General features: G+C 43.5%; 1 protein-coding gene and 1 long non-coding RNA gene across 5 annotated transcripts in view; one reads left to right on the top strand and one right to left on the bottom strand.

Annotated features, from left to right (window-relative positions):
- LOC311586444 (hepatitis A virus cellular receptor 1 homolog) overlaps positions 1-17,756 on the bottom strand; it is a 40,509-nt gene that overhangs the window by 646 nt on the left and 22,107 nt on the right. For all 4 annotated transcript variants that reach the window (XM_084762441.1, XM_084762443.1, XM_084762442.1 and 1 more), the window contains 5 exons: positions 14,702-15,034; positions 12,983-13,192; positions 6,102-6,151; positions 3,996-4,107; positions 3,064-3,100 (listed from right to left, as the gene is read on the bottom strand). In XM_084762441.1, the coding sequence (XP_084618567.1) occupies positions 3,064-3,100; positions 3,996-4,107; positions 6,102-6,151; positions 12,983-13,192; positions 14,702-15,034 (742 nt within the window). The remainder of the gene's footprint in view (positions 1-3,063; positions 3,101-3,995; positions 4,108-6,101; positions 6,152-12,982; positions 13,193-14,701; positions 15,035-17,756) is intronic.
- On the top strand, positions 4,131-9,455 carry LOC311586447. The gene is made up of 2 exons (XR_014775536.1): positions 4,131-4,356; positions 8,243-9,455. It is a non-coding gene; the product is annotated as an uncharacterized lncRNA (long non-coding RNA).

Genomic DNA, 17,756 nt, shown 5'->3' on the forward strand with positions numbered 1-17,756 from the left:
GCATGAGACTAGCTAAAAATTATTATTTTTTTTTTAAAAAAGAAGCTCATACAGGAACCCTTCAAGTTATTCATGTAATAGAACACAAAAAATGGGAGATACAGAAAGACAGATAATTAGCATCAAACTGAGGTAGCCAATTAGGATATACAGTCTGGAAACAGGCTAAGAACTGGATGACTCGTGTATTTACTTTGGACTGTGACACTTCAGAAAGGGTTAGAAGTGCCTGTTGACCAGAGTGAGACTGTTAGAACTATGGAAAGATAAAAGGAAAAACCAGCTCCAAAGACTTGTGCTGAGACCTATACACATGCCCCCCAGCTCAGGCATCATGCACACAATAATACGAAGTTCTTTTTTTTAAAAGGGGGGGGGGGCGATTTTGAAGCCTGCACACCATCTACATCCTCTAAGTATAGAGTAGAAAGACATTTAAAACAACATAGCAGTGCCTTATCACAGGGGCTGGTGTCTGTGGCATAATTTCATGGACTGCCTGTATGACACATATTGAATACATCACATGCACAAAATCATCAGGCATTAAACTAAAAGGAATTGATTTGGGGGGAGGACTGCTGGTGTTTATGGCTGGCCTATCCCAACAGCTGTGGGAGGTGTTTCACTTGGAGAGCACTTGGAGAGCTCATTGGTGAGTTTGAGGTTGAGGCCAGCCTGGTCTACAAAGCAAGTCCAGGACAGCCAAGGTTAATGCAGAGAGACCCAGTCTCAAAAAACAAAAGAACATGCTGGCCTCAAACTCATAAAGATCCACCTGCCTCAGCCTCCTGAGTGTTGGAATTAAAGGCGAGAGCCACCATACCTGGCTTTTATTTTTTTCCAAGACAAGGTTTCTCTGTGTAGCCTTGACTATCCTGGACTCGCTTTGCAGACCAGGCTGACCTAGAACTCACAGCTATCAGCCTGCCTCTGCCTCCTAAGTGCTGGGATTAAAGGTGTGCACCACCACCACCTGGCTCAAACCTGGCTTTATTTACTTATTTTTGGACAGTGCATTTCTAGAAGTCTGTGGTTGCTTTACCTTACAATTCCCCTGCCTTAGTTTATGGAGTGCTGAGATAAGAGGTGTGTGCCACCTCACCCACCTTCTCCCCCTCTTTTCCTCGTTGTGTTTTCTCCAATGTTTTCTTTTGAATTGCGTCATTAAAAAAGTAACCTTTGGGGCTAAAGTGGTGACTCAGCAGTTAAGCAGACTCCTGGTACAAACAGGAAATGCAGAGGTCAGACTCCAGGCGTTCGATAGTAACAGAACATTCCCTGCAGCCTGGACCCAGTTCTGGGAAGGTGGAGGCAGGAGCATCCCCAGGGCTTTCTGGCTGCCAAGGAAAGCAGTGTGAAGAGCAGGTCTAAGGGGTCAAAGGACAAGGTGACTGACAGAGAAGGACACTCACTGCCCTCCCTCTGGCTGCATGCATGTGTACACGCACAGCTCATGCCTGTCCTCTCCATGTCCTTGTCACTGTCCCTGCCCACACCTCCGCCTATTCCCTACCCCTACCCCTATTTTTCTCTCACACATACAAATATAATAAATTTAAGGTAACCCTTAAAAAAAGATACCTTACCAATACAAGAACAAAAATTATGGTCATAAATGATGCTGCACTCTTCCAGCTAAAAGGAATATTGTTTCCACTTTCAGAAGCAGTTGGATTGATTTATATAATATTTCTCTTAGCAGTTGGATTTATAAGCATGGGCTCCTGAGCTTGAAGATTGTGTAGTGTAACCTCAGGTGCTTCTTCATATTTATTAATCTGTTCTCTAATATGTAGGATGAGACTAACAATAGTTCCTACCTTATAGACTTATTACCATGGAGGAAAAGAAGTGACTGAAAGGTAGTAAGAGCTAACTGTATGAAGCCCCTATGATGGCCGGCACTGTTCTAGACACATTCTGTGGATGGCTCTTGTGACTAACAGACACAGAGAAGCCTACCGATAGCAGGCTGAAGGACTTGGATTTGGACAGAAAGAAATAGCTCTGGGTACGGCCAATATTTAATCAAATAAAGAAGACAAGATGACTTCAGTCCAGGGCAGATAACCATGTGGCACAGAGGCACTATGGGGGACTGATGCTGGAGAGACGAAAAGAGCTCCCCAAGTACATAAACAGAGGATGCTACAAGGCAGACACTAGTGTGGTGACTGACTGGGACCAGTGTGCTGTTGTGGGGACACTGGTCGTACCACACTCCCTGCAGCCTCAGGAATTGTCATCTTCTGAATCTTCTGCTCCTTTGGGGCTCCCTCAACAGCCTGCCAATAGACCAGGCCATCACCAACTTGCTTGCCTGAAAGCACTTAAAAGGACCTCCCTACTAATTTATATGCTTTGTGATATATTCCATCAGTTTTTAATAGACTATGTACTCAATGAAAGAAAATGGTGACTAAAACAAAAGTGTGAATCAAAGCTACTCCTTTACCTCCATAAAAATTTACATTTCAGCAACTGCCTTTAAGAGATTAGAATTCTAATTCTCATCTTTAGGGATCTTCTGTTCCTGTCCTACAGGACATGTTGGGAGATATAAAATGCAGGAAAACATCTCTGAGAAGTGAGGGTAACAAGAAAGGGTTGCGCCAGGTGGTAGTAGCCCACAGCTTTAGTCCCAGTACTCAGGAGGCTGAGGCAGGCAGATCTCTGAGTTGATGCCAGCCCGGTCCGGTCTAGATAGAGTTCCAGGACAGCCTCAGCTACAGAGAAACCCTGTCTTAAAACACCACAAAGGGGTGAGAGGTACTCATTGAATTTTATTTATGGATCCAAAGTGAAGGACTGAAGCCACGCACTGTGGGAAACCCCCGTAAATCTAAGAACTAAAGAATCTGAGGCAGGGTGATTGTGAGTTCCAGCTTAGCCTACAAAGAAAGTTACAGGCCAGTCTGCGACACATAATGAGATCCTGTCTCATATCAACCAATCAGTCAATAAATCAATCAATGAGGAGTGATTTAGTGGCAAAATAAAGCATAGAGAGAAATTATCAAGACTGTTCAAAAAGAATCAACATAATTCATGCCAGCTTACCTTGGAGACTCCGACTTTCTTTTCGTAAGCATGAGCCCTAAATTGGGGTGAGAGGTGGTGTTGAAAGGAAGATTGAACATGTCATCAGAATCATTTATGATATTTTCACCTAATCAGGATATTGTTTCTGTTTTTAACTGAACCATCCCTGGTAGCCTTGGGTAATGCCTTCCTCGCTGCACAGGGACGATCTTATTCTCTGCTTGATATGTTCACCCACCTAACCTAATTTGCTAGAATGACATTGGGAAAGTATGGTTCACAGGAAAAACAAAACAAAACAAAGAAGTCTACATTTTTCTAATGGGCTGCTAGAGAGCAAGTCCTTGAGCAGAAAATAAACGTTAGCCTAAGGAAAGAAACACACTTGTGTAATTTTATTAAAGTTCTAAGTCTCCCTAGTATGTAGCCCAAGCTAACAACAGTCTTGTAATGCTGGCCTAACAGGAACTTGCCTCTAGAGCCACCTTTAAAAATCATTTCAGATAAACAAGCACTAAATAATTAGAGGGAAACATCATGAAGTTTGACCAGCATATTCTTGATTTTTTTTTTTTGAGACAAAGTTTGGTTTCTCTGTGTTGCCTCAGCTATCATGGAACTCCCTTTGTCGACCAGGCTAGCCTTGAACTCACAAAGATCCACCTGCTTCTGCCTCTGGAATGCTCAATAAGTTTTATAGAACAGGGCCTTTGGAGACATAGTAGCAATGATTTACCACCCCTAAGCTCTCATCAAGTATCAGAAATCACCTGCAGTGCTTTGTGGTTCCTAACACAACCTTTGGGGAGTGGACAGGTGCATCTTGGATCTGGGGATATGGAAGCCATGTGAAGTCAAATCCCCCATGGCATGTTCACTTGCTTAAAGGCAGTCAGAGGGGCTGAGAACCCTGGCTCTCTTTCCTTGGGGATAGCTGTGACATCACTTACTGATAACAACGAGAAGGCCCAGAAGCAGCAGCAGCAGAAGGGCAGCGATGGCGATGGCAGCATAGAAGCCCTTGGTCATGTCCTTCTCCACCTTCCCCATGAGGATTGGTTTCTAAGGAAACAATAAATAAAATTACCAGCAGTAATGAATAAGCAGCAGTAAAACCAAAGGGGCACCAAGGGAGAGGAACAGAAAACATGCTAGACCTTAAACCCAGACCTTCACCTTCCTGGCCTGTGGATGGCCTGGCATCTGCAGTAAGACCCAAGCATCCGAGGTGGTGATGGGCAAGGGAACTCGGAAACATGTGAACTCAAAGTGTCTTTGATGATGATGCAAAGGTCTTCTATGTTGTTCAAGGTGAATACATGTGTGTAGCCTTAGTCAAAATTCTACCCACATGTTTAATGTGGGTTTATAAATCACATATGCATGTGATTGTGTCTGCCTATCTTTCCTCCTTCAGCTGCACAAACTCTCTTCAGTCTTCTCATGAGACAGAGTTCAGGAAGTTGATCTACTGATCCAAGGCATGTGCTGCTGGTGCTAGGCATGGGGTACACACCCCAATCTCAGAGCCTGAGAGGTGGAAGCAGGAGGGTTGGGAGTTCCAGACCCTTCCCAGGTACATAGATATTTCAAAACCAGATGAGCTACCTGGGATTCTGTCTCGAATGCGTAAATAATCAAACATGTGAGCCAGCACTGTGTCCACCCCGCACTATTTTCCGTGCACCTCCGCCTGACAGGCTCAGAGCCGAGATTCTTCTACTACTGACTTTAGCTCAGTTCTCAGTTATTTGTCCTTGCTGCTAACCAGGACCCTTTCACAGGTGACTGAGGGCATGAACAACCTTGGTCTGCAGTGATCCTTTGTGTGGTACCTAACCGTAAGCAACATGTGCATGATGGTTTCTGGTATTTAACTAGTACACACACATCCTTCCCTTTTCTACCAGACCACTGGCTGCTAGTGTCAAATACGGCGTTACACTTTTTAGTCTCAGCTAGGAAGGTGACAAAGGCCTGTAATCCCAGTCCTCCATAAAATGAGTCAGAAAGACTGTGAGTTCTAGGCCAGCCTGAGCTATGAAATGAGATTTCTCAAAAGGAGTGGCAGTTATCATGGTATCACACCTATAATTTCAGTACTTGGTAGATTAAGGCAGGAAGATTAGGAGTTCAGAGTTATCCCCAGCTGTGCAGTTGGACTACATGAGACCCTGCCTCAAAAAAACAAACAAAAGGAACTTACTAGCAAAATTTATGTGTTACATTTTGACTGTGAATATGTAAGGCATAAGGCCATTTGTCCCTATATAGGTATCTCCACTTTGTCGTGAATGGTTTTTGTTGTTGTCATTGGGAGTTTTTGACCATTCAAACCCAAGGCCTTCCACATGTCAGCAAGGGTACTGCTAATTTCAATAGTCAGATCATCCTCACATTTCCATAGCTGGCTTTTTTCTTACTTCAACCCCCATCTCTTCTGTGCTACTTACATGTACTAAAACAAGAGGAAAAAAACAATTACTGAAATTATCTCTGCTATTTGTAGAGAGAGAACTCTAGCAAGAGCACTGCAACTACAGTGCCTTAGATTTTCTCAAGCTTAGTATAGAGAAAGTCTGGGAAAAATCGTGCAAAACTGAGATTGTCTAAGACCTTAATATCTTATGTGTAGGGTTGTTTGTGGGAAACAAATCACCAGTGGGCTCTACAGAGTGTGGTCAGTGACAGAAAAACAGTATTAGGGTTCCTAAATGAACTTCTTGAATTAAGACACCCTTTGTAAACATCAAACTTCTCATTTTAATTTTTTATTTTTATATATTTATGAAATTATTTATCGGCATATTTTGGGACAGAGTCTCACTATGTAGCCTAAGTTGCCTAGTGGTCCAGGCTGGCCTTGAACTTCTGATCTTGTATTTACTTCCTGAGTTCTAAGAATAAGGAATATATCACTATATCTGATTTTTTTCTTTTCTTTTTTCATGTAAATGTATGTGAACTAATTTTACAGACATAATCCTTAAATACAGAGTGCTTCCCAGAAGATATACAAGGGAACATGGCTAATATTTGGGGAGAAATGTACTTACAGTGTTGTAACTCCAAACATCCTTTGAGGAAGTCACAGTGTTATCACAATCTGCATAACAGGAAAGAAAATTAATTCTAAATACAAAAATGTAGGGTCTTTTTTCTTATTGTATCTATAAATATTACCCACAAGGCAATGTGTCTTCTACCTTGTGAGGGTTAGGATTTAATATGGCAGGAGAGTCACTGAGCAGCAAGTTTTGAACATTTAGATATTCAAAGTAATTTTGAAATGTCTATTTTGTAACAAGGAATACATTGTTTTTGTTTCTATGTGTCAGTGAATGAAACACAGAATCCTCTGTCTGCTGAATACATGACATGTACAAGGGTTAGAACATCTGGACAAATATCCCCTTAACTGCATTTACAGATGAACAAGCACTCACCAGATAATCATACATGGCTTAATTCTAGCAAATGACAGACATCTCTGAAGGCAACGCGCACATACACAGTGCCCACACAATGAGTGGAAATACTAAAGGTCTGTGGGAGTCCCTAACAACTGCCACAGCTGGCAGTGCCCAGCATGGATAAAGGTGGACAACTTGGCACCCCTCAGCTCCCACATTACTGTGCTTACATTTTACTCAGTGTGAGAATCATTCCACGGAGCCGAAGGCAACTGCTAGGTTTAGGCAACATCTACTGTCTAGGCTCTGTTTGTGACTTAGACCCTTAAGTAAGACCTTCCACGAATGAGAGTAATTCACTCAGTATGGTGAAGCTGAATCCAATAAAATATGAATTCAGTGTTGAGCGTGTTCATTAGCAAAGGGACCTTCATATTCCAGACCCTGCACATAACCACAGGTTGAAGGCAGAGCAAGCCAGAGAATAAGAAGGAGGCAGAAGAGTAGAGCAGATTTCTGGAGTTAGTTTGAGGCCAAGCAGAACAATTCCAGAGCTGAGAGAAGAGCCAGATTGAATAAGTTAGCTGAGAGAGGAGTTTGAACCAAAACAGCCAAGTTGAACCAGCCAGTCCAGAGCTCAGTAAGAATTAGAAAGGATGAGCTTATTAAGCACTAAATTTCATAGGCTGAAAACATTCTAGAACTAAGTTAGATTGTACAGAGGCTAGGCACTTCCAAGGCTAGGCCTAGGATGGCAGATAGAGGCAGTAAGCCTCGAGATCACAATTGAAACAGGCTAATAAAAGTTCCTTTTACAGCTCTGTTTATGACTTTGGCCCTTAACTGCAGCCTTCCAGGAATAAGAGTAAGTGATTGAGTAAGGTGAAGTTGAACCTGACAAAAGTATCAACTCGATGCTGATCATGTTCATTTACAAAGTGACCTTCATACTCAAGGTCCTGCACATAAGCACTTAGGAATGGGTGCTTGGGGGCTGGAGAGATGGCTTAGTGGTTAAGAGCACCGTCTGCTTTTTCAGAGGTCCTGAGTTCAATTCCCAGCAACCACATGGTGACTCACAACCATCTATAATGTGATCTGATTCCCTCTTCTGCAGATAAAGCACTCATCTACAATAAATAAATAAATCTTAAAAAAAAAGAATGTGTGCTTGAACATTCAACACTGTGTTGAGAAACACTGGTGGTGCTATTATTGTTGTATGATAAAGGAGCAGTGAGGAGGGTGAATACTGTGAAATTCACTTTATACATCTCATACCATTTATCTAATGACAAACATTCAATGACCTACTTGTCAAAAGAAATGTCCCTAGTATTGATAGATAAATTGAAAGGTGTGTGTCTCCAAAGAACAAGTGTAGAGTTTTCCCAATCTAGCAGTGACATAAATTGCTATGAAGTCATGCAATGGGACAGTGGATCAGATCCTCGCCAGGCACAGCTATCAAAGGCAGGCGGTGGGCCATGTGACTGTCCAAATTTCAAGCCTAATGTTGCTTGCTAAAGTTCACCAATAGAGGGCTGACATGGGCCCAGGAGCCTAAAGTTACAACCACAAATGCCAGAAGTCTTAGGGACAGCAGGAACACAGTTGCTCTGGTTTCTGCTCCACTCTGGGAAGTTTTTTCCTGAGCAGTATTAGGTGACATGGCATTTCAGAGACTGACTGCTCCCCCATTCCTTCTTCCTCACGCCCCAGAACAGTAACAGACAGCTGTTCTACTGCCTTGTACTTTAACCTATTTTTTTTTTTCTTGCCAGGAAACAGTTCACATTAAGGATTTCCTCTTCAAAAGCCAAGGTTACCATTATATAATCCTCTAAACTCTGTGAGTTCACTGCATGTGACTTTAAATGAACCAGTGTCCAGGAATACCTGGGAAAAGGTACACCCCCAGGGATGAGGAGATCACAGTTAAGCAGCTCCTGGGAATACTGAGTCACACACAGGCACATGCAGAGTCCTTCAAGGCCTGACCTTGTTTGGATGACGTTCAACAACACATTAGCCACCTCTGAACCACAAAGGGCAGCATGTGGCATTCTCAAAACTTTGTGCTGTTGTTGGCTTAGAGCTACTGGGGAAGATGGCAGAGTTCAGGATCACCTTAGTTGATCAAGCAAAGGCATGCCACTGCTCCAGGTTACAGACAGGAGGTAGTATAGGACCCACCCAGAGTGTGGACAGAGGGACAGTGTGTTGAGAGTGAGTGAAAATTAGGGTATCCTTGCTGCAAGTACCTGTGGGAGCTGTTGTTGGTATACTCACCCACCTTAGTCCATCCCAGGTGTATAACAAAATAGCTTAGGGTAAATAAATTACCAACAAATGAAGTGTATTGGTCATAGTTCCAAAGGTTGGGAGTCCCAGATCCAAGCTGACTGGATAGCTGGTGAATGCCACTTTATTCATAGATGGAACTTTCTGTGTCCCCTCCAAAACAGAGAAAATGCAAATCAGGGCCATCAGCCCCCTCATGAAGGATCTACCAGCATGCATGGATGCCTAACCCTAATCTAATCACCTTCCAGATACCTCCAACGCTTAGTCTAGCACACTGAGGGTTAAGTATTAATAAGGGAAATGATGAAGACACAAACATTCAAATGAGAGTACAGCCGCAGATGGCCCTTATGAACACACGATTGACAAGACCGAAGAGGAGATTCTTGGCCTTATTGAAGGAAATGTTAGTGACAACAGGTTAGTGTAGACACCAGTGCTCAGTCTGGTATTTTAAGGCCCCTAAATTAAGCACAGTGATGAGCTTGGGATCAAAATGAGTGATTTGGTTTGTAAAAGAGTCACATGAATGTAGAATGTATGTGTCCAGTCCTCCAGAGCCCAGGGACTGTAATAGTGGCATAGATGTCATCATATCTATCGCTAACTCCCTTTGCAAATATGATCCAAGCACTTTACCACATTTAATACAGTATTTGATATTAAAGAAACAAAAAAACAAAAAAAAAACAGTGGTAGCCGGGTATGGTGGCGCACACTTTTAATGCCAGCACTTGGGAGGCAAAGGCAGGCGGATCTCTGTGAGTTTGAGGTCAGTCTGGTCTACAAAGTGAGTCTAGGACAGCCAAGGCTACACAGAGAAACCCTGTCTCAAAAAACAAACAAAAAAGAAAAGAAAACAGTGGCATTATGTTTATTGAACAAATAATGAAACACTGTCAGAGACAGTAGATACTTCTACAAGTCAAACAACTCTTAGGCAAGACAGAGATCAATCAGGATAGAAACACAGGAGTAATCAATAGTTCACAGAAGGGAAGCCCGAGGCATGGGGAAGGAAAATGCCCTCCTTCCTTTTTTTAAGGATGGACAAACATGATGGGGGCGGTGTATCTTAATCTATTTACAGAGTAGAGAAAGTTCAGGAAACACTGATAAAAGGCAGAAGTTCCTACTGAGGCAGTCTATGCTGTTCACAGACATCTCAAAAACTTTGTTGGCAGAAGCAATGAACACTATTCTTGTTGAGGGTGAAATGATGTGGAGCCTCCCATTTCCAGCCTTTTCCTTTTCCTACCATTCCTCGATGCACATCAATATCTCTCAGAAGTCTATATCACAACATCAATCATGAGAGAAAATTATTTAACTATAACACTGCTGTATACTACATCATGGAGCATATACTACAGCATGGTTTCAAAACACATAGCCATGGGGGAGCACTTCCGGGCAAGCTCCAGAGACTCAACTTAAGAGTCACCAACATCACAAATATGCTCAATGTAAAAAAAAACCTAATGTGCCTTTCATGGACAAGTCTGTACGCACGCCCCAGTGTGTGCTATTCCTTTCCTAAACCTTTCTCTTCATAATGACCCCTGTGTTTAGGATCCGTGTTACATATCTACTGATAAACCCTCAACTCTCCATCACATTGATCTCCCTGACTTTTTTTTTCTCAAAGAACTCCCCACAGCCTACTTTGGCATGAACAGAGGTCCCTGTGGAGAAGGGATTGCTGTGGGGACCAACGCAGCATGGAGCTATGCCTCTGTCCCTGGCACCACTTACAACATCAGATCTATCTTGAGACAGAAAGTGTAGGCTCTTCAGCGCCAGCTTTATCAAGATCTGGACCTTTCAAGAGGCTCAGGAAGCTGAACGTACTTACCTGTTGGGGGTATAGGATGGGGTTTCTGTCACCTCAGCTGTTGACTGATGTGGATAAAATGTAGAGAATAAAGCAAGAGCTGACTCAGCTGTGAAAGATATTGGCCTCCACCAAGGAAACGGAATCAAAACTTAACCCTGAACTTACTATCTCCATCCCAGAGAGCCTCCCCAACCTTCCTAAGCAGGAATGGCTCCCTTCTTTCCACATCAGCATTAGCGGACTTCTCTTAGAAATGTATCCAAGATGGCCACTCCTGGGCACGTGAGATCTGTTTTCTAATATTCTGGACAACTTTACCATTATCCAGAATTGTTTCACACTTTTCATTCTAGACCCCTGAATTCCTCTGTAGCATAGAATCACTGTTTACACATGGAGGTTAGGACATTAACAAAAAATCACACTTAATCAAGACAAGAGGCATTTCTCCTTCTAGGAAAGGTGCCTGGAAGCTTCTCACTACCCTCTTCACTACATGCCTTACTCAATGCCAAGATTGTTCACACTGTTTCCAGGGAGACAGGCTCGATGAACAGTGTGGACCAGATGCACTATTTCATCTCTGAGTTCCTGTCAAGGGAGCAGTAGCACACTGATGATGGTGCATTGTTTTGTGGGAGTCTCTTTTCTCCTCCTCTCTATTTCTAATGTACTTGGGTTATTGTCTGAGCGGCTGATAAAGACAAGGTCTCCTCTCCTCCACCCATTCCTCTACTGAGAGCGCTTGCTTTCCTGTGTTAAATGACTCTTCTTCCATTTCTCAGCAAAAGCTCCCACAAGGAATTCTCTAACCGATCCTGTGTTTCCCTTTCTCTCCCTGGAGTCCCAGCCTTGTTCCCATGAGTACCTGACTTCATGTGAAGAGCTGAGCATCTTGCCTCTCTGCATCGTATAAATGCTTTCCTTCTCAGAACCACAGAGGGTCTTAGAATAGGTTGCTTGTGGTCAGACAGGAATCCCTAAACCAGAGCTTCATCACACACACTGTGGTCTTTTGGGATCCCCTACCTCACTCCCATCTGATCTTTCCACCTGAGCACCACCCTCCTGCTCTGCACAGCCATCCTATTTTACCCTAACACTCAAACATGGAAGAGAATATGACTGTCCTTCTCAATTAAAAACAGGACTACACAAATGTTAGTTGGTTGTTCTTCGTAAGAGGCATCATGAGCTTAAATTGTTTCCCTAGCCTGGGTCACTTTTCTTCACAGTTCTTACACTAACATCCTGTATTATTCCATGGATAGCACTTGGGGCAGCTAGGAGGTGCACAAGAAGTGGGTGTGAAGATCCGTGTCCTTGTCTTATAGTAACCAGAGTGTTTGTCTTCTCTCTGGGCTGGACACTTCAGCCCTCAGCTATAATCTTTAGGAAACTAGCAACAGGAAAACAAGATTACACCCCCAGGAAGTCATATGGCCACATGAGCCAACATTGCTCTTCTAACCTGTTTTCAATGGAGTCAGTAACTCATCCATGGTCCCCAAAGTCAGCCCATGAGCCCAGCCTCCAAAGCACCAACAGCTAAGTGCTAAGACACTCTGTCAGTCCTGAGAGGTCCTCACAGCTCTACAGTGTGGGCAGCTGCCTGGAGCAAGTGGATTTTCTCAAGAACCTTGTGCTCTAAAGTCACACAGTTAAAAACCTAGAGCCCTCTGCAAACTCACAATAGCCCACAAATTAGGATCCTGCTGCTTGAATGTGCCTGCAGGCCAATGAGAGGCTCTATCAAAAAAAAAGTTGTGTGGCTTCTTCTGCTTTGATAACTTTTTTATCAGCTGTCTATTCACTCCTAGATGTAGAAGCTAAACTTGCCTACAGGATGGCAAACTTTTCCCCATCCTTAAGTTAACTTACTGCCCATTAATATTAAACCTAAGCTCTTCCTCATAGGCAAGTTGAAATATGAACTTCATGGCCTCACACCAAAGCATGAACTTGCTAAATCCTTTCCTAAAGCCTTCAAATTTGATGTGAAATCTGATCCCCTTTCCTGGTGTGCAGTAGTACATGCAGGCAAAAATCGTTGTATACATTTAAAATAAAAGACTAGAAAATAATCACAGACCATGTGAAGCTGCTGTTTCGGACCCAGTTCAGAACCCTTCACCTGTATTACACTTCTGTCTTGACGCACTGTCTGTGTGTCCTACTATAAGACAGACTCTATAAATCCTATAAGAAGGACTCTAGTCCGGTGTTGTGGCACGTGCCTTTAATCCCTGCACTCAGGAGGCAGAGGCAAGTGGATCATTGTGAGTTCCAGGCCAGCCTGGTCTTCAAAGGGAGTCCAAAACAGCCAGAGCTGTCATAAAAAAAATGAGGTCTCTGGGTCCTGATTCACATGGGTTTTTACCTCGTTTAGTCTGCATGTTTGCTGTTGTTGGAGGAGTAGAGGTAGAGACTCTGGTTGATGTTGGTACATGTGTGGGTCTTGTTGAAGTAGTCATGGGTCTTCTTGTAGCTGTAGCTCTTGCTGTAGTCATGCGTCTTCCTGTAGTGTTAGCTCTTGTTGTATTTATGGTGCTTGTAGTTCTGGCATTCATTGGAGGACTTACGGGAATTTCTAGATTTGAAAAATCAAGATGCAACAAAGGTCAGTGGAGCAAGAAGAGACACGAGCTTCTGCTGTAGCACCAGTGAGAGGCTGTCACAGGCCGAGGCTCCTCTCTGTTCATTGTCACTGACACACTAGGATGTGTCAGGTCAGAGCAGTAGAGACAAGCTCACCAACAGGAGGCAGCCGCACTGACAACATGATGCGAACAGAGCCCCTGGTCCTATGGAAACCCTTTATGACTAACAGGTGTCAGTCAGATCCTCATCTCCCTCTAAGCATCTCTGTGAGACTGAGAAGGTGGGGCATGGGACTACTGTCAGTAGTGACTGATTTCATCCACAGTCTCCAGGCTGTGGATATTTGCATAAAGATAATATCTTATCTTTTACAAGTACCAACATGGATTGATGTAGCGTTCATATGCTCGTACTTCACATATATAGCTAAAATGTAAGATAATAAACGATGGAGAATTCTGTATGTGATAGTTTTGTGGCATTAAATTTTCCAGGTATATTGTCAAGTCTGTACTCAAAACGATTCTGATTTTGGACTAAGCATGTTCAACCTACAATTCCCAAACCAACAGCATCGGAGAGGCTGTGAGCATCCAAACAGCTACTGACGGTCTCAGTGTGCAGACGCAGGACTGGAACTAAAGCAACGTCCTGATGAAAGGAAACAGTCAGCCAAGCACTCACTCTTGTTTATGTCAGTAGACATATGTCGCCTGCCTCTGTCTTAAATGAGCTAACTAAAAAGCAAAACTTTGGGAATGAGGAAATGTTGCTTGGCAGAGGCCAACTGACCACTGTTGAAGCTAGCTCATGTGAACAGCAGCAATCTGCAGGGCCCACTGTGCAGTTTAGAGCTGTTGCAGTTTTATAGCATTGAGAATGGTCCTAAGACATAATGTCCTAAGATATACTCATAGAAAAGAGACAGATGTTTGTTTGTTTGTTTGTTTGTCTTAGTTTTTCCAGACAAGGTTTCTCTGTGTAGCCCTGGCTGTTCTGGACTTGCCTTGTAGACCAGGCTGGCCTCAAACTCACAGCGATCCACCTGCCTATGCCTCCCAAAAACTGGGATTATAGGTGTGTGCCACTACACCCCACAAGAGGCAGTTCTTAAGATCAAATACAGTCCGCTCAAATAAAGCTCCCCACAGTGTTTCAAAGGTGAATGCAGTTTCATGAATAAACAAGACTGTCCCAAGTCAGGACCAGGATGCTGCTCTTGAATTAAGGTTGATATTAGGACATCATCAAGCAAATAAAATTGTTCTGCTACTCAAAAGAGAATACTTAAGGCCGGGTTTGGTGGCACATGCTTGTGTTCTCAGGACATGCGCTAAACAGGAGTATCTCTTTTAAGAAAAATCAAAAGTAAACGTTTAATCACAGACATGTTCATAAGGACCTTCAGTTTCCTTCTTATAGGAAAATAAAACATATTAGCAAACACAGGACTCCATTCACTTGCAAGAAATAAACAAAGGAAACAAAGAAAGCTTACCTGGCTCAACTTCCAATGAATAGGTCATATGTCTGAAAGCTCCTGGCATCTCCACCACACAACAGTAGGGACCACTGTCACTCTGCACGGCGTTCTCTATTGTCAAGGACACGTTTCCTTCCAAAATGTTCCCCTTCAGCTGGTATCGCCTGCTACTCTGATAGGTGACTTGATAGCCATTGGTCCAGATAAGTGTTCTTGCACAATAAACATATTGGCATTCCCCTTTCCCCCAACATGTGCTTGTGACTCCATGATCTGTTGAGTAAATACATGGAAGCGTGACAGGATGGCCTGCCACCCCCTTCACTACTGCATCAGAATCCACGGCACCTGTGATAAAGAGAGGGGCAGGGAGAAGAGACAGAGAATTAGTATGCAAAATGACATTAAAGTTTTGTCTTTATTACTTTTCAAAAAAATTATGCGGTGGGAGGACTCCAGTGGAATTGAGCTTAGGGTGTTGTGAAAGGGAGGAAAGTGCTATATACCTCATCTGGCTTAAAATCACAGTCTTCACCAGGCATGGTGGCACACACGCCTTTAATCCCAGCACTCAGGAGGTAGAGACAAGCAGGCCTCTGTGAGTTTGAGGCCAGCTTGGTTCACAAAGCAAGGACAATCGGGGCTACACAGAGAAACCCTGTCTCAAAAAAACAAAACAAAACAAAACAAAAAATCACAATCCTCCCACCTCTGACTCCTGAGTGCGGGGTGATGAGCATGGGCCACTGAGAGAAAATCAAATGTTTCATTTTTATACATTTAAAGTGTTTTCTTTCAGAAGCTGGACACATGAATAACAGCTGTATACACAGAACTCCTTTGTATTCCCAGAACCTGGGAAGTAGAAGCAGAAATCAAGAAAAGCTCGGGTAGCTAATCAGTATCTCTCAGAAGTCTATATCACGACATCAATCATGAGAGAAAATTATTTAACTATAACACCGCTGTATACTACATCATGGAGCATGTATTACAGCATGGTTTCAAAACACATAGCCGTGGGGGAGCACTTCCGGGCAAGCTCCAGAGATTCAACTTAAGAGCCACCAACATCGCAAATATGCTCAATGTAAAAAAAAACCCAACGTGCCTTTCATGGACAAGTCTGTACGCACGCCCCAGTGTGTGCTATTCCTTTCCTAAAGATCTCTCTTCCTAATGACCCCTGTGTTTAGGATCCGTGTTACATATCTATTAAAAAACCCTCAACTCTTCATCACAATGATCTCCCTGACATTTTTTTTTTCCAAAGAACTCGCCTCAGCCTACTTTGGCATGAACAGAGGTCCCTGTGGAGAAGGGATTGCTGTGGGGACCAACGCAGCATGGAGCTATGCCTCTGTCCCTGGCACCACTTACAACATCAGATCTGTCCTGAGGCAGAAGGTATAGGCTCTTCAGCACCAGCTTTATCAAGATCTGGACCTTTCAAGAGGCTCAGGAAGCTGAACGTACTTAACTGTTGGGGGTATAGGATGGGGTTTCTGTCACCTCAGCTGCTGACTGATGTGGATAAAATGTAGAGAATAAAGCAAGAGCTGACACAGCTGTGAAGTAGATTGGCTTCCACCAAGGAAACAGAATCAAAACTTAACCTTGACCTTACCATCTCCATCCCAGAGAGCCTCCCCAACCTTCCTAAGCAGGAATGGCTCCCTCTTTCTCACGTCTGCGTCTGCTGACTCCTCTTAGAAATATATCCATGATGGCCACACTCTGTCATTGTTTCACTATCCTGGGCATGTGAGATCTGTGTTCCAATATTCTGGACAACTTTACCATTATCCAGAATTGTTTCACACTTTCCATTCCAGACCCCTGAATTCCTCTGAAGCATAGAATCACTGTTTACACGGGGAGGTTAGGACATTAACTAAAAAAATCAGACTTAATCAAGACAGGAGGCATTTCTCCTTCTAGGAAAGGTGCCTGGAAGCTTCTCACTACCCTCTTCACTACAGGCCTTACTCAATGTCAAGACTGTTCACACTGTTTCCAGGGAGACGGGCTCAATGAACAGTGTGGACCAGATGCACTATTTCATCTCTGAATTCCTGTCAAGGGAGCAGTAGCACACTGATGATGGTGCATTGTTTTGTGGGAGTCTCTTTTCTCCTCCTCTCTATTTCTAATGTACTTATATTTGGGTTATTGTCTGAGGGGCTGATAAAGACAAGGTCTCCTCTCCTCTGCCCATTCCTTTACTGAGAGCGCTTGCTTTCCTGTGTTAAATGACTCTTCTTCCATTTCTCTCCAAAGGCACCCACGAGGAACTCTCTAACTCAACCTGTGTTTCCCTTTCTCTCCCTGGAGCCCCAGCCTTGTTCCCATGAGTACCTGACTTCATGTGAAGAGCTGAGCATCTTGCCTCTCTGCATCGTATAAATGCTTTCCTTCTCAGAACCACAGAGGGTCTTAGAATAGGTTGCTTGTGGTCAGACAGGAATCCCTAAACCAGAGCTTCATCACACACTTCAGTGGTCTTTTGGGATCCCCTACCTCACTCCCATCTGATCTTTCCACCTGAGCACCACCCTCCTGCTCTGCACTGCTGTCCTGTTTTACCCTAACATGGAAACATGGATGAGAATATGACTGTCCTTCTCAATTAAAAACAGGACTACACAAATGTTAGTTGGTTGTTCTTCGTAAGAGGCATCATGAGCTTAAATTGTTTCCCTAGCCTGGGTCACTTTTCTTCACAGTTCTTACACTAACATCCTGTATTATTCCATGGGTAGCACTTGGGGCAGCTAGGAGGTACACAGGAAGTGGGTGTGAAGATCCGTGTCCTTGTCTTATAGTAACCAGAGTGTTTGTCTTCTCTCTGGGCTGGACACTTCAGCCCTCAGCTATAATCTTTAGGAAACTAGCAACAGGAAAACAAGATTACACCCCCAGGAAGTCATATGGCCACATGAGCCAACATTGCTCTTCTAACCTGTTTTCAATGGAGTCAGTAACTCATCCATGGTCCCCAAAGTCAGCCCATGAGCCCAGCCTCCAAAGCACCAACAGCTAAGTGCTAAGACACTCTGTCAGTCCTGAG

The sequence above is a fragment of the Acomys minous genome (genome assembly GCF_964271855.1).
Source record: "Acomys minous genome assembly, chromosome: 16".
Lineage (NCBI taxonomy): Eukaryota > Metazoa > Chordata > Mammalia > Rodentia > Muridae > Acomys > Acomys minous.